General features: G+C 32.7%; 2 protein-coding genes across 3 annotated transcripts; one reads left to right on the forward strand and one right to left on the reverse strand.

Moving 5' to 3' along the window:
* Window positions 1-186: 186 nt before the first annotated feature.
* LOC115878109 (NADH dehydrogenase [ubiquinone] 1 alpha subcomplex subunit 2) lies at window positions 187-1379 on the forward strand. The gene is made up of 3 exons (XM_030894478.1): window positions 187-369; window positions 422-528; window positions 1230-1379. Exons 1-3 carry the CDS (start codon window positions 284-286, stop codon window positions 1310-1312), a joined length of 276 nt encoding a protein of 91 aa, XP_030750338.1. The 5' UTR covers window positions 187-283; the 3' UTR covers window positions 1313-1379.
* On the reverse strand, window positions 1315-22850 carry LOC115878108 (probable pseudouridine-5'-phosphatase). Of its 2 annotated transcripts, none has more exons than XM_030894476.1 (4): window positions 22724-22850; window positions 22430-22654; window positions 12518-12736; window positions 1315-1842 (listed from the first exon to the last, which is right to left on the reverse strand). In XM_030894476.1, the coding sequence occupies exons 1-4, from the start codon at window positions 22809-22811 to the stop codon at window positions 1418-1420; spliced, it is 957 nt and encodes a 318-aa protein (XP_030750336.1). In that variant the 5' UTR covers window positions 22812-22850; the 3' UTR covers window positions 1315-1417. The 2 variants fall into 2 exon arrangements, with proteins under 2 accessions (XP_030750336.1, XP_030750337.1); XM_030894477.1 differs by having other exon boundaries at window positions 22720-22836.
* Window positions 22851-23381: the final 531 nt, after the last annotated feature.

The following is a 23381-nucleotide window of genomic DNA, read 5'->3' on the forward strand; positions in this document are numbered from 1 at the left end:
TTATAATAGTGGTCGTATATAAAATCATAAAACGCTTTTTTTACGAATCATCCCTAGATTATCGATTTTTTGGTAGTAGTTCGTTAATATTTGACACATTACTAGTGTTTTAGTTCAAATTTTATATCAACCTCTGATACCAACCTAAATAAAAAAAAGTCGAACATTACTAAAATTAATTCTGTCAATAATTGTCAATTGTCATTTAAGTACCAAATTAAAAATTTCCAAAAAAAAAACAAAATATTGTTACTTAATTTTAATATTGTTTTTAAAGAAAAAAATGTCTGCAGCTATTAAGTTCCCCAAGGCTCTAAAAGAAATACGTGTTCATTTATGCCAGTCAGGTGCCGCCAGTAAAGGCGTAAGGTAATAAAATAGTTAATTTTACTATTTTAAGGTTATATAATAATTCTTTTAGAGAATTTATTGAGAAATATTATGTAGATTTGAAATCTAACAATCCAAAATTTCCAATTTTGATTCGAGAGTGTTCTGGAGTTGAACCAAAATTGTGGGCCAGATTTGGTAAGTTTGAAATACATGTTTGTGATGTGTACATTTGTACATAGTACATAGATGAATTTTTCTAAGGCTGATTTGCCACTCATTACCAGCAGGTCGTTTTATTTATGGAGATTAAAAAAGTAATTTTAAGTTACTGTTAGAGAGTCCTATTTTAGTTGCAATTATTTTAATTAGTTTTTATAATATTTATATATTGTGGGCGTACAGCGAAAATCCACTAAGTCACATTTTTGGTTGAATTGGATTAAACACACCACTATGTCCAGTTTTTCACGGTCTTTAACATGAAAAACCCATAAAGTCCAATTTCGGCATCCTTATAATATAAGGATATGTAAAAAACTGGACATAGTGGTGTGTTTAATCAAATTCAACCAAAAATGTGACTTAGTGGATTTTCGCTGTACGCCCACGATATTATGTAAACAAAATTCTAGTCGTATTTTCTCCATATTAAGGCACGAATTTGCAATTTTACCTACATGCAAGAAAAGTTACAGCAAGTTGCAAATAAGTAGTGTTTTATGCGTTGACCGCAGAATGATTGGTGTCTCCACTGTACAGCTCTTGAGATGTTAGGGGAAATCAAATCAGCCTTGTTACAAATTCGCCCATTAATGGAGATACCGTATGATTTCAACTAAAATGGGACACCCTGTACATTATTTTCTTAGAAAAATAAAACTTTCTGTACATTTTAGAGTTGGGAAAAGAGAAAGCTATTTCTCTAAAAGATTTATCATCGAGTGACGTTTTAACCAAAGTAAAATCAATTGCTGCATGAACTAAGTTTGGAATTAGTAATTTATATTGTAGTTTTTAACATGTGTAAATAAAATTGTTAATTTCGACATGCTTATTTTTTATCTTCGGCAACAGATGATACATTTCACTTATTTGAGGCTTCAGGAAAAGGCGGCAATCCAAACAGTTGCGGATGGATTTGATTCAAATTGTCGAGTCTTAATGTTGCCATTTTCCACATTTCTTGTGATACATTTTCATCAGGAATCATTACAACCTGCATTCCTGCTGCTATACCTGCTTTCATGCCATTAACTGAATCTTCAAACACTAGACAATTCTTTGGTTCTGGTTTGTCGTCGAATCTGGATGCGCATATTAGAAAAATATCGGGTGCTGGTTTGCCATTTTTTACCTCAGGGTCGGAGCCCCCACATACAACGTGATGAAAAAGATCAAACAATTCTTTGTGTGGCTGCGTTTTCATGTCAAAACTTCTTTGACTAGATGAAGTTGCAATAGCTATTGGAATAGTTTTTTCATGTAAGTGCCTTACTATTCTCTCTGCACCTAAGTAATAAAAACAGTATTTTTTAATGTACAGGATGACATATTCTCGTGTGCTTTATGGGGTTTCTCGTTTATGAGTAGAGGTCACAGAGTAGAGGTAGGTACAACACATCACTGAACTACTTTTTTATGAAACTAAAGATGCTATACACAGATTTGTGCTAGCCCTCTTAGTTCCAGAAATATTTACAGGGTGGTCCGAACTGTATTCCGGAAACTTCAGCAGCATATTCTGCAGATAAAAATAATTAAAATAGTTCGTATAAATGTATGTCCTAAAATGCTTAGTTTCAGAGATACAGGCTGTAGAAGTTTCATTTTTATTTCGAATTTTTCCAAATAATTTCTGAAGCAACGTCAATATTTAGATGAAAATTGATGTCTAGGAGTTTTTTGACATGAGAAATTTGATTTTGATGTCAATATGACTCCTACTGGTAGAGGGCGCCACTTACATGTGTTTTAACTGTTTTGAAGCGTAATAACTTTTTCTCCGTTACCTGTAAATGTGAAATAGTCAATACATGTAATTATCGACGAAACAAACACGTTGAGTAGATAGTTATTTCACTGAAATAATAAATTCGGGAAATTTTTATTTTTTTAAATTAATCATAAATTTTTCTGCAGAAAAACGATGATAAAACAGTTTCTATTGAACTTTTGGTACAAAAACATTTTAAATGTATGTTTTCAGTCTAATAATTTACAGAACGTGTTTAATTTATGTCAATGATGACAGGTATTGATAATTTCGATTCCAAATATCTCGAAAACCAATACTCGTAGCGATTTTTACCAAGAGGCATTTTTTAAGTAAAAAACGTCGTAAATGTATATTTTTTTACTCAGTAGTTTTATACAGGTACGGACGAAAAGTTATTACTCTTCAAACCAGTTTAAAAATATGTAGGTGGCGCCCATCTACTAGTAGGAGTCATATTGAAATCAAAATCCAAATTTCTCATGTCAAAAAACTCCCAGACATCAATTTTGATCCAAATATTGACGTTACTGCAGAAATTATTTGGAAAAAATCGAAATAAAAATAAAACTTCTACACCTTGTATCTCTGAAACTAAGCATTTTAGGACATACATTTATACGAACTTTTTTACTTATTTTTATCTGCAGAATATGCTGCCGAAGTTTCCGGAATATAGTTCGGACCACCCTGTATAGAGCAAATTTGAAAATGTTATTGTTAATGTTAATTTATACTTATACCGGGTGCGTCTCGAAAGTGGCTCACCCCCTGTAACTTTTTTATTTTTTCAGATAAAAAAACAAGATTTGGTATGTTAGTATACATCATACATATGTATAACATAAATTAGAATTGATTCACGAATTCAATTGTTTTTGGTTCCTTTCTGTTTCACCGGAATTTACTACAACTTTTGATTTTTAAATGGCACCCTCGGTATTTTTTATTTTATTCGATAAAAAATGACACTCTGAATAGAATGATATATTATATGTCAACTTTTGACATTTTCTCTTGAAAAAAATCGTATTTTAAATTTCAATCTAGAGTGCCATGGCTGTGCTAAAAACACTAATTATTAAACAAGGAGCCTTGGAAAATAGTTTTGATCGTCTAATGTTTTTCGTGTCTTGTCCTGGCCAGTTAAAAGATGTCCAAATAGTTTTTAATCATGTCTCAATTTTTTCAAATGGAATGAGGGTGGCTCATTAGCATATTTCGACAAGCATTTTTTTATCAATAATTTGATTACACACACTTTATATAGGGTGCTACAAATTCGAAGTACGAGCATTGGTATCTCGGAAACCGTAGTAGATACGAAGATAGGGATTGACTTTCGTTTAGCTGAAATCAGTTATTAGAAAAAAAAAATTGTCTTTAAAAAGCTACTGCGAACCACGGAAAACACAAATTTTTCTGCGGAAATGCGTAATTTCCAAATTTCGCACTTTAGAATAACTGAAATCTGCTATAAAAAAATACATGTTGCGTTTTATTTTTACTTTTTTTCCGAACATATAAACACAAAAATTTTCCTGTGGAAATAAGCTGTTTTCATTTTCTAAGGAAATTTATTAGACTTTCGAATAACTGAAATCAGTTATAAAAAATAAATATATTTTTGCCGTTTAGAAGCATTCACGAATTGAGGAAAATAAAAATTTTCCTGCGAAAATAAACTGTATCCATTTTCTGAGGAAATTTAATAGACTTTAGAATAGCTGAAATCAGTTATATAAAAAATAAATATATTTTTGCCTTTTAGAAGCGTTTACAAACTCAGGAAAATAAAAAATTTCCTGCGGAAATGCTTGATTTTCATTTTCCATTTTTATAAGCATAAATACATATACATATATACATTATCTTTTAAATCACAATTATTAAAATATAAAAACCACAGCTTAACACCCTCCACAAAGAAAAGCTAACCTAAGCAACCCAAATCCTAACCAATCTAATAATATTTTTGCAAAATCACCGTTAATTATTAAAATATAAAAACCACAGCTTAACACCCTCCACAAAGAAAAGCTAACCAAAGCAACCCAAATGCTAACCAATTTAATATTTTTGCAAAATCACAGTTAATTATTAAAATATAAAATAAAACTGCATGATCCAATGATTTTTTGTTTTGAATCAGCCCTGTTTACGTAAAGCTTTAATAAAAAATAAGAATAAGTGCAACATTCCGAGGTACTTATAGTTTACAAGAACCTATATTATCTATTCTACAAGAATTGTTCTTCCTCCGAAAGATGTTTTACCCCACCCAGCACCCCTATTCGCTCCCGGGTCCCGTAAGCTTCTAAACTGAAAAATGAATGAAAAACAAAGTGCACAAAATGACACTGACACATTTCCGCAGGAATTTTTTTGTATTTCTTTGCTCGTAAAGGCTCGTATAAAACAAATATAAGTTCATTTTTCCTGTAACTGATTTCGGCTATTCTAAAGTCAAAGCATTTTTTTATGTAAAATAAAAATAAAAAATTTCCGCAGACGCTTTTTTGTGTTTTTATGTTTAGAAAAATGTCTAAAACACCCCGAAGACTAGTTTTGATGTAACAGATTTCGGCTATACTAAAGTCCGAAAAATGAAAACGACGTATTTCCGCAGGGAAATTTTTGTATATTTGTACTCCTAACGCCTTCTAGAACGCATAAAGTCATTTTTTATATAACAGATTTCAGCTAAACGAAAGTTGAGCCGAAGATGGTTAAATTGGGGCAAGGTTGCTCCCTTGGGGTATTCACCAAAATGCCATCAAAAAAGTTTTAAAAATTTCAAGGATTGCTGAGTTTTTTGGAAAAACGGATTTTTTTGAAAATCAATTTTATTTTTTTCCTGTCGTTACTTTTTAGAAAATCAAAAAACTAATTGCACATTCTCATAGCCACTTTATGAGGAATATCTGATAGTATTTTTAGATTTGCAAATTTGATAATTTGTGAAATACAGAGGCCAAGTTAGTTTTTTTTTAAACACGGAGGGTGCCAATTAAAAATCAAAAATTGTAGTAATTTTCGGCGAAACAGGAAGTGGCCAAAAACAACTGAATACGTCAATCGATCCTATAATTTATGTCATATACTAACATATGAAGTCTCGTTTTTTTATCTGAAAAATTAAAAAAGGTAAAGGGGTGGGCCACTTTTCAGATGCACGCGGTATTCATAAATATTGTAGAAACGTGCAATTTTTGTTATTAACCATTCCACGCTAGTTTTTGTGTGTAGAATTATTGCATAAGTACATCAAAAATAACAATAACTACGACTGATAGGGTGTTCTAAGTGTAAGCTAAAAGCTCCACAAGTTCATTTTCGGTGCAGTTTATTAAGAAAATATGACGGAAAACAAAATCTGATTAAATTAAATTAAATAAACTAATAATACTCTTTTAATTATTTTTGATTGATGTAAAAATTTATTAAGTTGTGTGTGTTAAAAAAGTAAATAATGCATTTTTTACCTTACTTATGATAAGTATAGATTATATTTTTAGAAAGTTCATAATAAAACAAATAAAATAAAAAATAGTATACAGGGTGTACTCTTCTCTTTAAAAAAATATAAACTTGAGTCATATTTCGAAAATGACAGCTCTCAGCGAAATCTAGTTACGCTACTGGATTCTACGTGAAAAACTGTACGGAATTCAGTCTCTTCACTTTTTTGCTAAGTTATAGGATAACCGATATACAGGAGGGGAGTCGAAAAGTGAACATTTTTCATATTTGCCTTATATTTCAAGAACTAAGAGGGCTAGGACAAATCTGTGTGTAGCATTTTTTTTCATAAAAATGTAGCACCAGTTATGTGAAAATCACATCTTTGTATCTGTATTTATAAACGACAAACCCTATAAAACACACGAAAATGGGACATCCTGTACATGTTTATAACCTCATAACTTTAGACCTTTTGAACAAAAAATTGGAGATTGAAAACTTTTGATGCTGTTAGTTTCTATTTGAGAATTTTAACTATTTTAAAATCAAAAAGTAATTTTGTTTTTTTTGTGTAAATTTTGTTACATTTTATCGAAATTATCGTTTAATATCGTTAAAAAAATCATAACCGTTGTGAAATACAACGGTTTGTTAATTTTATTATTTAGGCAGAAAATTAATTAAAAAACAAATGTATAAAACGCTGTAATTTTACATTGACGTTAATTCTCAATGTGACAATATTTAAAAATTTTCGATAAAATAAAAATTAAAAACAAAATGCATTTCTGATTTGAAAAAAGTTGCGTTGGGGGTGCACTTAAAATGAACAAAATCGCAAATTTTAAAATATAAATAATAAATTTTAGTATAAATATCTTCTAACTCCACCCACGGCAGATTTTCTTTTTGTTAAATCGTCGCTCTAGTATTTACTACTTACTACATTTTTTGTCTCTTGTAAAAAAACTCCATCGTGCATACTTTTTAAGGAAAAAATTATTTTTCAACGACTTCCAAAAAATGTTTTTTTGTCACATTAAGTTATGGAAGTGCATAAAATCTATTATTTTCTAATAATCTAATTGGCGAAAATATGGAATTGTATGTTAGTATCCCAAATTATATTTGACGATAAACTTCATAAAGAGCTTAAAAAATTAATAATTTTTAAATTAATTAACGTTAGGGTTTATCTATGATAGATGCCCTCTAACGGACAAACGAAGTACTTTTGTATAAAGGTAAATTATGAGCAATTCACTTATTTTGATCCAAAAAATATGGTCTATGTCCACGAAATACTGGAAATCCTTGTATATTTTGTAGGTCTGCTTTGGAAAAATAAATTCTTGAGAAAATGTTTTCACAAAAACTATGCGATGTGGCGTTTTTTACAAGAGACAAAAAATGTAGTAAAATACTAGAGGGACCATTTTACATAAGAAGAGATCTGTCGTTGGTGGAGTTGGAAAATATTAATACCAAAATTTATGTAGGGGTGGGGGGCGGGGTCAGTTTTCACCCTTCACGTATTTTTTCTTGAATTTGTGAATGCCAAATGTTAAAGCACTTAGAAAAACATAGACACCCAATATCTCATTCAAATCAGAATAACGGTTCTTAAAATATCTGAAAAAATGTGTTTATTTTTTTAAAGTTTGATGCCATCTAGCGGACAAACGAAGCACTTTTGTATAGAGGTAAATTGTGTTCAATGAACTTATTTTGGTTCCAAAAATACGTAGTAGTTCTATGTCCACCAAATATCGGTACATCCCATAGACTTAAAATAAAATATAGACTACACTATTTACATCTAAACGCGGTCAAACAATCATTTTTGTGCACATGTTTACTTCTGGGTACAGTCGACAGTCGACCGCAGCCGATCGAGCCTTCCTCATCCAGCCTATGCTGTCACGTCTTTAATATTTTCAATATTTTTTTTTCTTACTATACACATATATTGAGATATTAATACTGCATTTTTGGCAGTTGGCTTGGAGATGACGATCGATGGCAGTCCTCATATAATTTTACATATAAAATGACAGCAACCTTCATTTCGTAGCTTCATTTATTATTTTTATCGTTTTTGGACTTTAAGACGTTTTTTTTCTAAGCTTTTATTTAAAAACCCCCTCCTATATCTTAATAATATAAAAAAGTTTAAATACGATATATTTTTAATTGAATTATCGTTTCATTAAAATAAAAAAAAATACCCGCCTATGATACGGAGAGTTCTGGCCGTGGTTCAGGTGTACTAAGAAACGAAAGACAGTGTTGCATTTCGCGGCAGAGTCGTCAGGGAACGACCGTTACGACAGAGCCAACCTATCTATCGCTCGTAGCGCACTCGTTAGAATCTAAAACCAAACCAAACCAAAACCAGACATTGTCTGACCGCATTTGCCACCTATTTATGAATGAGATGCTCAGTCTATATTTTAAGTCTATGGGACATCCTGTATTTTGACTAGAAATTATCGAATAGTTGAAAAAATCACGTCTATTTCTTAATTTATAACAATTTTTGTTAATAAATAGCAATATATATTTTACAATAATTTTGTCATGCCCATTACGTACGCAAATCACAGAAAAAAATTAAATTCCAGATGGCATGGCGGACACTTAACAATCCAGAAAATTATTATGCATAAGATTTTTTCATCTACTCGTCAAAAGAGAACCAAATTACGTCAAAAGTTTCAATTCAAACGCTTTCATTAATTTTCATTCATTCATCTCATTTTATCTCATTTGGATATACAGGGTCCGGCAATAGAGCGTCGGGCATCTACAGGGTGTCATTGAAATGGTGTAAAAAAATCGGGGGGTGATAGTACTCCTAAAAATAGTAAAAAAAGTTCCTATAATTATAGGGTGGAAAATGCATATTAAGGGAGTTAGAGGCACTGAAAGGGTGAATTTAAAAAACGGTTGTTTTCAAATTGTAGGCTTAAAAAACGAGATAAAATTTCGAAAAAAAATCCTCTGTCATAAATTTTGACCTTGCAGAATTTTGAACACCCTGTATGATTTCAGTTTACGATATTTATAGCAAAGTAAGTACAGATCCCCTAAAGTAAGAACCTAATATAGTTTTGATATTAGTACAGTTCTTGTATTTTTAATAATTTTTTAAGAAAAGCTGAAATTTGAATTATTAATATTTCTGAAACTATTGAAACAGATTTACTCATATCTTAGGATTATGTAAAGTGATCAGAAAGAAAGCCAAAAATGCAATATAATACAGGGACATTTCATTAAAAAAATCATCCCGATCTACTCACACTTTTTTGAGCCACCCTGTGGAAGTTATAATATTTTCCTGAAATACACTCTAGTAGTACGAGAGCTAGCAACATCGGAAAACAAGTATTTTAAGACGTCTGGGTCTTTGATATATATTTTACTATGCTCTCTAGAACAGCATGCGGCCCGTCTGGCTGCCGGGAAACGTTGCCTTCCCTACTGCGCATTGAAAGAAGATTCTATATTTTTATTAGTCCTTTAAATTCTAATATTGAATATATATCGAACATGTCTCCATAGCGCAGTGCAAGAATTATTTAATACTTTACTATCAGAATATGAACGAAAATAAAATAAAAAAGTCTTTGACCTGACCCGGATTCGAACTCTGAATCATCGGTTCGTGGTCGGAAACTCTATGCACTGACGCGACGGAGACATGTTCGATTTATATTCAATACTAGAATTTATAGGACTAAATTAATAAAAAATATGAACGAAAATAAATAAAAAGTCTTTGACCTGACCCGGATTCGAACTCTGAATCATCGGTTCGTGGTCGGAAACTCTACGCACCGACGCGACGGAGACATATGTTCGATTTATATTCAATACTAGAATTTATAGGACTAAAATAATAAAAAATATAGGATCTTCTTCCGATGCGCAGTAGTGAACGCAACGGGTATCGGCAGACGGGCCGCATGCTGTTCCAGAGAGCATAATAAAAGATATATGAAAGAGCCAGACGTCTTAAAATACTTTCTCGAAAACGTTGCTAGCTCTTAGACTATATAGGCCAGTGCAAATAATTTTGAATTTGCAAAAATGTTTAGAAAGCTGCAACCACTGAAAATAGTTAGCCTTAGTAACCCTTATTAACATACTAAAAGTCCCCATTTGTCCGATGTGTGCGTCATCAAAAAAAATCGGCCGCCATCTTGAGTTTTGGTACTTTTTGGGAAAAAATGTAAATAACTCGAAAACGGTGTGTTATAGCGAAAAACATCAAGAGGTAAAAATTAAAGAGAATAAAAAACTCGATCAGAATCAATAAAGAATAGTTTATTATCCTAAAGCAGTGACGTCCAAATTTTTTTTGAAAATCAAGCAATTTTTAAAAGGAACCACCGAAATGCAAATTACTATTTTTTCAAGCTTATTAACAAATAACATGGATATTTAGCATCAATTCAACTAAAATACAGTCCTTGTGACATTTTCAAGAAATATTTATTGGTGGTTTAATAATATTTCAAAATTAACAAAAATTGTCAAAGCTATCCTTTACTAAATACATGTGTACCGGTTGGGGCTATTTGCACTTAAACCAAGGTCTTTTTGTTACCATTGTGTAAACAACTTGTTTTTAAAAATACAGTGACACTTATATGAATAAAATGTAATAAACTACTTGCGAATGTCTTTTTGACATAAATATCATCTACGATCTTAACCTAAGATCTTAACACTTTTTCATTATGATTAATACATTATAAACATACCCCTACAAATCGAATAACAATAATTCAAATTATGACCGTTTTAATAAAAATGTGTTACCAACTTGTAACCTAACTTTTCAAAGTGTCATCTCTAGAAAAAAAATGAAATTTACAATTTTATTCGATTTGTTCTTCATCGACCGATATTTGTTCTCGCAAGAAATACCATTACAGTTACCACACAAGCATGAACATGGCATATTGGATTTTAAACATGTAGGTACCATTGCGATTAAAAAAAATAGTACAACAAAATATGATTTAATCTGCTGGTCTATATTCTTGTGTCAGTGTCACGTAATTTTTAAAAAATGCCTTTAACTTTAGAGCAAAAACCGATTATATTTACGCGATTAAGGGATGGGGTTCCCATAAGGGACATTGCAGATGCATTAGGGATAAACAAAAAAACAGTGTTGTTGGCTAAATCCCAAAAAAAAATTCAATATAATTCAAATATTCTTATAGACCAGGAGTTCCATCTGGGACTACTAATTCTTGTACTATTTTTTTTTATCGCAGTGGTACATAGTTTATTACATCCAGATTTGCAATTACACTAAATCATTTTCAATACATATTCTGGTGCCACTGCGTTTGACATTGTTTTTGGAACTAAGGTATCCGTTTTTTTACTCCATCCACATTCTGTTGCCTCTTCCCCGTTATTTAGCAAATACTGCATTTATAAATAGGTCCTATAATAATGATTTTCAGCTGCGTTAGTTGTTGGAGGTAAGGTAGCTAAATCAAAATTTTTACTATAAGTACCTGACGAGATGTAAAGGTGCGTATTCATTATCCGAACGAACGAACGAATGTTCGCTAGTGGTATGGACGGGGACCGTACGATAGAACCGCACGAGAAGACCGGACGCGAACGCCTTTGATGTACCGACTCGAAACGGATGGTCGAGCGAACGAACGAACGAACGGCCGCATGCGTTCGGTCCCCGTCTAAATATACCGCACTTTCGTTCGTTCGTTCGGATAATGAATACGCACCTTTAAGGGCTTTATATTTAAAATACCTCAACTGATCTAAATCTTTTGCTAGCCTATGTCGACCATATAATGAAAATAAGAATGTATTTCCAGCTTCGACTAGCTCAGATTTTTGTGCTGCAGGATCTAAAAAAAACGGATGTAATTTGTCGCAGATGAGGATCTTTTTGCAACGTTTTGAAAGTCGCCAGCAATCGCCAGTTTACATTACATTTTATTTTTTCTTCCAACCTGTAACCTAATTTTTCAAACTGTCACTGTATTTTTAAAAACAAATTGTTTACAAAATGGTAACAATAAGACCTTGGTTTAAGTGCAAATAGCCCCGACCGGGACAAGGTGGTGACTGCTTTCACATATTATTAGTACACATGTATTTAGTAAAGGATAGCTCTTACAATTTTTGTTAATTTTGAAATATTATTAACCCACCAATAAAAAATATTTCTTGAAAATGTAACAAGGATTGTATTTCAGCTGAATTGATGCTAAATATCCATGTTATTTGTTAATAGGCTTAAAAAATGAGTAATTTGCATTTCGGTGATTCCTTTTAAAAATTGCTCCATTTTCAATTTTTTTTTACGTCATTGCGTTAGGATAATAAACTATTTTTTATTTTTTATTGATTCTAATAGAGTTTTTTATTCTCTTTAATTTTTACCTCTTGAAGTTTTTCGCTATAACAAACTGTTTTCGAGTTATTTACATTTTTTCCCAAAAAGTACCAAAATTCAAGATGGCGGCCGATTTTTTTTGATGACGCACACATCGGACAAATGGGGACTTTTAGTATGTTAATAAGGGTTACTAAGGCTAACTATTTTCAATCGTCGCAGCTTTCTAAAATTTTTGCAATTTTAACATGGTGAATGTCATAACTGCACTGCAAGTTTTATTCTAGGAGCTACAGATGTCCGACGCACTATTGCCGGGCCCTGTAAATTACCGGGCATAAAAGGAGGTCCTGCTAATTTTTCATCACTGTATTTTGTAAACAACTTTGCAAATTCTTCGACCGATATATTTAAGTTTAATTTTTCTACTATAGTTTTTGCAAGATCCTCCGTAGTTTTTCCACATACAGTCAAGGCTAACTCATGATAATATTTTTGTCCAAGATCTTCGACAATTCTTTTTAAGACTCCAGAATAAACTCCTTCTGTGTCTGCAAAAATATAATTTATAATTCTAAGGGGGTTTCGTAATGATATTAGTTATTAAAAATTATAATACTACTTTCCTAACAATGTACCATCTAAGTCGAATATTACATGTGATACTTTTTTATACTTGGAATAATTGCAGCAGTTTCTATTCATTAATGCTTGAAATGTTTGGTTGTTTGTCTAAAAAATAGTGACAAGTACTTCATAGACCTGCCACAGAATTACCTATATAAATAAAGGTATTATGACTGTACTAGTTGAATCGTAATGATGATAATTATTTTCATTAAAATAATCACTTATAGTCAGGTGCTAAGGTCAGGTTTGTACCTAATATGTCTGTCTACAATATAATATTTTTCGTAATTACTACCTACCTACACTAATTATTACAAAGCAATTACAAGAAATGTTGAACACATATACCTGAGCATACGAGGCTTTGGGCCTTAACGTGAACATCTACAGAACTAAAATCATGTGCACTCTCCCGGAAGACCACAACAATGCTATAAAAATTGGAGAAGAACTATTGGAATATGTAGCGGAATCCAATTAAATACCTCGGCAGTTTGATCTCGGAAAAGGCCAATATCGACTCTGAAATTCAGCACAGGATTAGTAGCGCCTCATGGAATTCTGGAAATTAAAAGACTGGGTAGAAAACCCAACCATGAGTTGAGCACAAAAACGAAATTTGCGGAGTACCGAGCAATAATAATGCCCACCATGTTATATGGAAGTGAAACCTCGGTGCTGTACCGTCGACACATGAACGCATTAAACAAGTTGCAAGAGAGACACCTTAGACAGCTCTTAAGAATCAAATTGTTCCACCATGTCTCAAACGTTTCGGTCCTTGAAAAAGCTAGCTGCGAGAGCATTGAGGTCATGATTATAAAATCCCGCTTAAGATGGGTCACGTGTGCAGAATTCAAGAAAACCGCATACCAAAATCACTGCTTTACGGTGAGCTTGTAGACGGTAAGAGGAGGCCGGGTGGACAACTCAAAAGGTACAAGGACATTTTCCACGAAAACTTAAAGGGGATTAACAGGCAGAATTAGTGGGAAGAAGCAGCACACAATAGAAAACAATGGAGAAGAATTGTAAACTCAGTTAACAGCGACAACCAAAAAGTAAAGAGGCAACAAAGTCCGGAGTGCGGTACAGATAATATCACGTATCGGGCTTTTCAGTCACAGAAAAGCTCATGAAAGAAAACGCCTTGCGTGACCATCTCCTGATGTGTGTCAAATACTCGTCAGCGAGTAATGGCAGTATGTATGTATGTATTGTTCGTAATTAAAATATAACAAAAAAATATAAGTGGATCACGCTGTACAGAGTGGGTCAAATTGGACGCTTTTAAAGGGAAACACCCTTTTCTATAGGAGATAGGCAAAAACTAATATCGGTGTCTGGAGCTCAATTTTCATCAAAAACATAATGGTGAAAACCGCACATCGATATCTGTTACTGTTTCGGAATTACAGGGTGTTTTTCGAAAATATGCATTTTTAAAAAATCGCTGTAACTTTTTTGCTATGGAAAATTTTGTATTTTTATGAAAACACTTCCAAAGCAACTTTTTACGTAGAATTTAATGGTTTAAGTATAATTTTTGTTAAATTAATAATTTAATAATTATCAACAGAAAATTCGATTTTTTATATGGGACACTCTGTATATTTTTTATTTACTGAAAACAACTTAAAATTTCCTTTCCAAAAATATAGCACACTTGATATTTTTTTTCAAATCCCCTGCTAAATACAGAGTTCTAAAAGTTTTCTACTTTGAACTAGTAGGCTTTGGACAGTTCAGCCATAATACAGAAAACAAATGGTATTGACAGTTGTCAAATTGTGATTTTAGCATAAACACACTGAGCAACACTGAGTTTTAGTTTAATCTATTAAATAAATTTAAAATGAAATTTGCAAATTACGAAAAATGAGATATGATAGTTTGTTATATACAAGCCGGTGAGAATGCAGAGGCAGCAAGCAATTTGTATTACGACCGATATCAGAGAGAATGCAACCTTTTAAGAACATGTTCGGTAGATTGCGGTACAACCTAATTAATAATGGTCAGTTTAGGAAAAACAGGGCAAAACAGTATGAATCAAACAGGGATAGGGAGTTAGAAGAAATCGTGGTTTTAGGAGCCCTTGAAAATAATCCCAAAACGTCAACACGAAAGTTAAAGACACTAACAGGACTGACAAGAAGTAATGTTAGACGAACTTTAAAAAAACACAGATTTAAATCATACAGGACCAGAAAAGTGCATCATCTTAGACCCGGAGATTTTGAACGCCGCATAAATGTTTGCCAGTGGTTTCTAGAAAAATGTAACCAAATAGTCGATTTTCCATTAAAATGTGTTTGGACAGACGAAGTACCTATATATATATATGCAGTGCCGGTATTTTTAATAGGTATAACTGCTATACTTGGGCACAACAAAACCCTAAATGCAGTAGTGGAGCGGAGAAATCAAGGAAGGTTTGGATTTAGTGTGTGCGCTAGTGTTTTTAGGGGTAGGATCATTGGCCCATTGATTTGTGATGGCACTCTGACCTCTCAGAGATATTTGCAATTTTTAAGGCAACAAATAGAACCCTTTATTGATGATCTTCCCCTAATGGAACTCAGGGACATATTTTTTCAACAAGACGGGGCACCGCCTCACAACGCTGAAATTATCAGCAATTTTTTAACAGCCAATTTCGGGAATAATTGGATAGCTAACCAAGGTCCCAACCGCTGGCCGGCGAGATCGCCGAACTTAACACCCATGGATTTTTATCTTTGGGGAAAATTAAAGGATATTATTTTTAAATCACCCGTATACTCCCGACAAGAATTAGAACTAGCGGTTATGCGAGGGTTTGCATCTCTCACTCCTACTGAGTTAATGAATTCCGCCAGAAATGTTCAGAAACGGTGCTGTCTGTGCCTAAGAGAAGACGGTCGACATTTCGAAAACCTCTTGTAGGAAAATTAATTATTATTATTCTGGTTTGTTATTTATTATTATTGTTCTTAGTTTAAATGTGTTTTTGTTTTTAAATATAGTTTAATTTGTTATAAAGTTGACTACATTTTATTGTATGTATTTGTTGTTTTTAACTACTGATTACAGCTACCGGTAGGCATTTGTTTTTTGCATTATATGGTAGCGCCGTCCAAAGCCTACTTATTCGCAGTGGGCGAACTTTTAAAAATTCTCTATTTCGAAGAGAACTCGAGCAAAATATTAAGTATGCTATATTTTTAGAAAGGTAATTTTAAGTTCTTTTCAATAAAGTAAAAATATACAGGGCGTCTCATATAAAAAAATGATTTTTTTGTTGATAACTCTTGAATTATTAATTTAAAAAAAAATGATACTTAAACCATTAAATTCTACGTAAAAAGGTGCTTTGGAAATGTTTTCATAAAAATAAAAAATTTTCAATAGCAAAAAAGTTACAGCGTTTTTTAAAAAATGCATATTTTCGAAAAACACGCTGTAACTCCGGAACGATAACAGATATCGATGTGCGGTTTTCACCTTCATGTTTTTAATAAAAATTGAGCTCCAGACACCGATATTAGTTTTCGTCTATCTCCTATAGAAAAGGGTGTTTCCATTTAAAAGCGTCGAATTTGACCCACCCTGTACATGAAAGAAACACCGGACAATTGAGGGTTCTTATACAGGGTCCGGGCAATAGTGCGTCGGCCATCTGTAGCTTCTAGAATAAAAAACTTGGGAATTTTGTTTAAGTGCTAACCTCTGTTGCAAAACTATAGTATGTCAAGGATGTATTTCAGGAAAATATTTAAACTTCTATAGGATGGTTCAAAAAAGTGTAAGTGGATCGGGATGATTTTTTTAAATGGAACAACCAAACACCCAGTATTTTATTACATTTGTGGCTTCCTTTCACTTTCCATAATTCTAAGATTTCTTGAAGGCATTAGCGGCACTTTGGACCACCCTGTAACTTAATTGTGGATAAAGCAAGAATATTAATTTTCACTTCACATGAAGACATACTATAGCTGGCTAGGTTACCAAAATATCTAGTAATTATACTCCATAGTTTATGAATTATCGCTTGTCAAATGTCTTTAATTTCGACATTGACTCACTGACAGATCATCAAAATTCTAAAGATGATTCTAAAGTACTTCTAGATGTGTCACAATCTTCAAATTTCGAATTTTAGTTAGCTTTAAGCTTATAATGGAAGGAAAAAATTAAAAATTTTGAAATATCCTTATGGACTTAAAGTTAGCTGTCTAGCCGCTATCGGTAACTGACTTTCCAGTCGGGAAAGAGACAGAAAAACTAGAATTAATCGAAGCAGTCTCTTCTGATTTTATTTGTACATCAATGTACAACAATAATTCAAGGATTATGCATTTTTCTAGTCAAACTTCTTTAACTTCGCCAGTGACTCACTCGCCGTCATCAAAATTCTAAGGTACTTCTAGATGTGTCACTAACTTCAAATTTAAGGAAAAATTTAAAAATCTAAATTTTTTAATTATGAACTAAAGAACTAAGAGCTAAAAAAATTAAAGGACTAATAAAAAAATATAGGATCGTCTTTCAATGTGCAGTAGTGAATGCAACGCCAGGCGGCCCGCACGCTTCTATGAGACCCCCCACTTAATATGCAATCAAGCCACAATGTCATCTTTTTTTTATTTTAAATTTTTTTTTTTTTAGCTATAAATAGTCTTGCTAATTCCGCCGACGTGCACGGTCCTCGAGACAAGCTTAACGGATGCATGAAAACAAAGCTTAATGCCTTGTTTATTTCAGCAACCAAAGAAAAATGGATTATACATCCTACAGGCACTTTTCAATAATTTGAAACAATATTAATTTATGTCAATAATAAAATATTTTATCAAAAAAAAATACTTTTTTTTTTTTTTTTTTTTTTCTTATATTTTTTTAAAATATAATATATAATAAGTATTTTATAAATATATATTTTCAATTTTTTTTTTTTTTTTTTTTTCTCGAAAATGTATAACACTCACTATCCTCGAACATTTCAGATTTTTTTCTTAAATATTCACTTAGGGTAATAGAAGTCCGGCGCAGAGTAACAAAGTATAACGGTGTCATGGTGGATCTGGGACAGTACCTTTGATGGATCGTGACATTTTTCATTCGAAACAGATTGAGAGGTGTTTGGTAGTTTTAAATAATTGAAAAAAAGAGCAATTTGGAAAAAGTTTTTATTTTTGAAATTAGCTAAAATATGTCTACCGGACCATGCTAAAATATGTGGGGGTTTCCATTTAAAAAAAATCAAGATGGCGTCGTATCTGTCAAAATTGACGTTTTAAAAAATTTTGGTGTAGAGAATCGGCATCCTCGCGAAAAATTACATTAGGAAATCTTTCTACTATCTTTAAATGCCAAACAGGAAAATTATAAATCGAGTGAGACACTTAAAATGATGTCCCTGTACGTGGTGGACCATTTTGGTTGTTTCTATAGGGTATCTAGGAAACCGTGAGAAATATTCAAATTTTCATACTGCAGTCTCGGGTTCTTTTTTTGAAAAAATTACAATGGCGCAAACGGATCGTGGCTATCTTGATCGGTTTCGAAGCTTAAAGGGAGATTCTCAAATTTTGTACTTTTTGAAGATGTTCGATAGTTTGTTTATTTCAGCAACCACGGAAAAATGAATTATATATTCTAAAGGCACTTTTCTGTGTAGAATGCAGTGGCGTAGTCAGACTTTTATCGAAAAAAATATTTTTTGAGATATTAACTATGTTTTTTAAATAGAACCCCCTGTATATTTTAAATTTTCTAATTCAGCTTGGCATGGGCTTCTCGAAAATGTATAACATTCACTATTAACCTCAACATTTCAGATTTATCTTAAAATATTCACTTAGTAGATAGAAGGCCGCGCCGAGTAACAAACTAAACGGTTGTCATGGTGATCGGGACATACCTTTGATGGATGCGTGACATTTCATTTCAACAGATTGAAGGGTGTTTATTTTAAATAATAAAAAAATGAGTAAATTTGAAAATTTTGAGGAATATAATATGTTAGAATGTTATATTGAGTTTAACAAACATAAGCAAATAGCAGCTGATTTATATTTTGAGCGGTATCCAGAGCGCGAGCAACCAAACCCAGCCATTATTAAAAGGTTAGACGATAGTTTAATCAATTTTGGATCTTTTCAAAAACCGCGTCAGAAAGAAGATGAAGAAAATCAATATGTTAATGTCCTCGGAGCCGAATACATGAATTAGCAATTAAATAAAATCGAACAATACGAAGCAAATAAAAAATAAGTATGACAGAAACAAAAAAACATATTTTAATATAAACTCATGAGGTTAATTCAACCGGGATTCTCAGTTAATATAAAAAAAAAAATAAAAACACAAAGACTACATTAAATGTTCAGGCCCATTATTATCTAGACAGAGTTGGTACCGTCTCCGTACGCCGCCGCTAACAGCATTTCAATAGCTCTACTTGATGTTGTTGGATCTAGTGTTACGGCTCCAAGGATACTAATATATTGATTTTATTCATCTTCTTTCTGATAATTTTTCCGACGGGGTTTTTGAACAGATCCAAAATTAATTAAACTATCTTCTAACCTTTTAAACATGGCTGGGTTTGGTTGCTCGCGCTCTGGATACCGCTCAAAATATAAATCAGCTGCCATTTGCTTATGTTTGTTAGACTCAATATAACATTCTAACATATTATATTTCTCAAAATTTTCAAATTTACTCATTTTTTTATTATTTAAAATACACACACTCCAATCTGTTGAAATGAAATGTCACGCATCTATCAAAGGTATGTCTCGATCACCATGACAACCGATTACTTTGTTACTCGGCGCGGCTTACTATCTACTAAGTGGATATTTTAAGAAAAATTTGAAATGTTGAGGTTAATAGTGAAAATAAATATAGAGTGTTGTACATTTTCGAGAAGCCCATGCCAAGCTGAATTAGAAAATTTAAAAATATACAGGGGTTCTATTTAAAAAAAAACATAAGTGTAATTAATATCTCAAAAAATATTTTTTATTGAAAAAAGTCTTACTACGCCACTGCATTCTACACAGAAAAGTGCCTTTAGAATGTATAATTCATTTTTCCGTCGTTGCTGAAATAAACAAACTACCTATCGAACATCTTCAAAAAGTACAAAATTTGAGAATCCCCTTGTAGATTCGAAACCGATCAAGATAGCCACGATCCGTTTGCGCCATTGTAATTTTTTCAAAAAATGAACCCCAGACTGCAGTATCAAAATTTGAATATTTCTCACGGTTGCCTAGATGCCCTATAGAAACAACCAAAATGGTCCACCCTGTACACATGTAGGAATTATATTCATGCGTTAATATGATAAAGAGATAAGAATTTTATTTGCTGGGGAACAATAAAACTCAATATTTCGTGTTACTTCATTTTTTTCAGTCACAATAGGGAGATAGCAAATATTCGTCTTACAGCGCTTTCAGATGGAGCGGACCGTACGCGCGGATGTTTTTTCAATAAAGCTCATCCGGACGGAGCATACGCGACCCATGTGAAATTGTTCATATAAACTCATGGTACTTGCTCGAAGTCGCGGACGGGCCGTCACGGACGCTCCGCTCCATCTGAAAACGCTTTCAGATGGAGCGGAGCGTCCGCGCGTACCGTCCGCGAGTTCCATGAGTTTAAATGAACAATTTTCCTCAACTCAAGCTCTTTATTAGCCGACCATACCAATAGGTATGGTAGGTGGTAGGCTATTAGGATCGGCAGAAAAAAAGTTTTTTTTAATTTCACTCAAAATGAGTTATTTGGGTCATAAATGACCTAAATACAAAATATTTTCGTGGTGTCTGTCTGTCTGTCTGTCTGCCCTCTGTAACACGATAACTCAAAAACCGCTGAACCGATTTTAACCAAATTTGGCACAAAAATGCTGTGACACCCGAGAATCTGGCCATTAGTTTTTGGTGGGGGTGGGGAGTTGGTAAGGGGGTATGGGAGGGGGTTAAAATTTTTAAAAAATCGTAACTCCAAAATTACAGTAGCTAGCGAAACGCGGTTTTCAAATTAAGATCAGGAATAATAGATATTAGCAACAAAATTTGTAATAACATCAAAATCTGTCAAAGTCGCAGTTTTCGAGATATTAACATATTTTAGTATGGGCGGCTGGCTATACGTGCCTCCCGGCGCCAATTTTTTTTTCTAAACAGCAATAGAATATATACTTCATTTTACAGAAAATTTGTTAATTTTGAGGGCCATAAAGTGAAACGGATGCCAGATAGCACCAAAAATATAATAAAATATTTTGAAATTTACTCCATTTTTTTACTTAAAGTTATTATTAAAAATTGGCGCCGGGAGGCACGTATAGCTACCCACACTAAAATATGTTAATAAAAAGTTGGTAGGCAGTTCTTTTAGTTTCAAAATAAAGGAATTTTTCCAATTTTGGTCCGCGGTTATTTCCCCTATCCGCCACCTGGGGTCGCGTCCGATTGGAGTTTGGTTTAGAGTTTGGAGTTCTCCACACGGATTTTCTCAAAAACGGACTACGGAAACCGGAATATCTCAAAAACTGCGACTTTGACTGATTTTGAAGTTATTACAAATTTTGTTGCAAATATTATTCCTAATCTTAAATTGAAAACCGCGTTTCGCTAGCTACTGTAATTTTGGAGATACGATTTTTTAAAATTTTTAACCCCCTCCCATACCCCCTTGCCCCCCACCCCCTCCAAAAACTAATGGCCAGATTCTCGGGTGCCACAGTATTTTTGTGCCAAATTTGGTTAAAATCGGTTTAGCGGTTTTTGAGTTATCGTGTTACAGACGTACAGACGGACAGACAGACAGACACCGTGAAAATATTTTGTATTTAGGTTTATGACCCAAATAACTCATTTTGAGTGAAATTAAAAAAACTCTTTTTTGCCGATCTTAATAGCCTACCATACCTGTTGGTATGGTGGGCTAAAAATGACTATTTTTTCAAAATAAAAATACAAAAACAGAAATTTTAAAGAAAACTCAGTAGGACTGACAACATTACTTTTCCTTCTGTCGCTGCCATACTGCCATGTCAAATCAACTTTTAAAATTTTTCATAACATCAAATATGTGTCAAATACTAAATTAAGATATTTTGAAATTCCGTCCATAATCTATATTTCCTAAGTTTTTTAAATGAAAAATTCCATTTTTTGTGTGTGTATGTCATGTTTTATCAGTTTGTACGTTTTGACCCCGCCCAGCACCCCTGTTGGCTCCCCGGTCCCGTAAGTTTGTTTGGTTGGAAAAATACTTAAAGAAACAATTTCTCTCCTCCCCCAATATATTTGCAATCTCTAAGGTCAGTAGAATGTGAGTATATAATTTTTTTTTCCATATAATACAAAAAATTGCCGAAAACCGTATATTTATGCAACTGTTACGAACATCCGTTACATTACGTACCTTTGCAAATCACAGAAAAGTTTAAAATTCTAGATGACTGACACTACCAAACTATAGATTTATTATGAGCAGAATTTTTTCATGTACTCTTCAAAAAGAAACAAATTGCGTCAAAAGTCTCAAGGCCTAATTTTTTTCATTATTTCATCCAATTTCATCTCACATTGGATATAAATTACCCGGCAATAAAGGACATGTCATGACTGTTAATTTTTCAGCACTGTATTCTTTATACAAGTGTGTAATTTCTTGGACTGACGCATTTAAGTTTAATATTTCTATAACAGTTTTTGCAACTTCTTCCGAAATTCTTCCATGTACAGCTTCATATAATTCGGGAGAATATTTTTTTCCAAATTCTTCAACAATTTTTTTTAAGGCTTCTTCATAAATTCCGACCGTGTCTGTAAAAGTATAATAATTTATAATGCTAAGGGGGTTTATATTAGTTATTTAAATTATAATATACTTTCCTATCAATGTACCATCTAAGTCAAATATAACATGTGTTACTTTTTTATATGCGGAATTATGGCAATAATTACAGACGTTTTTATTCATTAATTGACTGAAATTTTTTGTATTTGTCTGAAAACTAATGACAAGTACTTCATGATTCTGCCACAGAATTATATGATTATAACTAAAGGTATTGTATGGCTGTATTAGTTGAATACCAGCGATGGGGTCTTGTGCAGAACAGGTCCCCACGAAATCGTGTTTTTTTTAATTTTTAATGTGGATCCCATAGTTAATGGAATGGTTTAAAAGAAAAAAATTGTTGGATGAACCACTTTTTCTACGAAAAAAAATAATTGAAAATTCCAAATTTTCACTACATTTCAATGCGAAAACTCCCTATTCAGTGGCGGATAGATACAGAGGGGGGGCTTATGGCCCCCCCTAAAATCTGTAAATTTGCTTAAATATTAGCCTTTTGGGTTAAAAATGGCGCCCTAAAAAGCATATTCTCCATTACTTTTTTTTGGCCCCCCCTAAAATAAATTCTTGTATCCGCCACTGTATCCCGACACAAAAATGTCGTTTAAAAAATGGAGCCTATTTTATCTTAAAATGAACTTCTATTAGATCAATTGAATAAAATCTGATAAGGAATAACATATTTATCAT

The sequence above is a fragment of the Sitophilus oryzae genome, unplaced genomic scaffold (genome assembly GCF_002938485.1).
Source record: "Sitophilus oryzae breed Bouriz unplaced genomic scaffold, Soryzae_2.0 scaffold_1500_pilon_pilon, whole genome shotgun sequence".
In the NCBI taxonomy this organism is placed as follows: Eukaryota; Metazoa; Arthropoda; class Insecta; order Coleoptera; family Curculionidae; genus Sitophilus; species Sitophilus oryzae.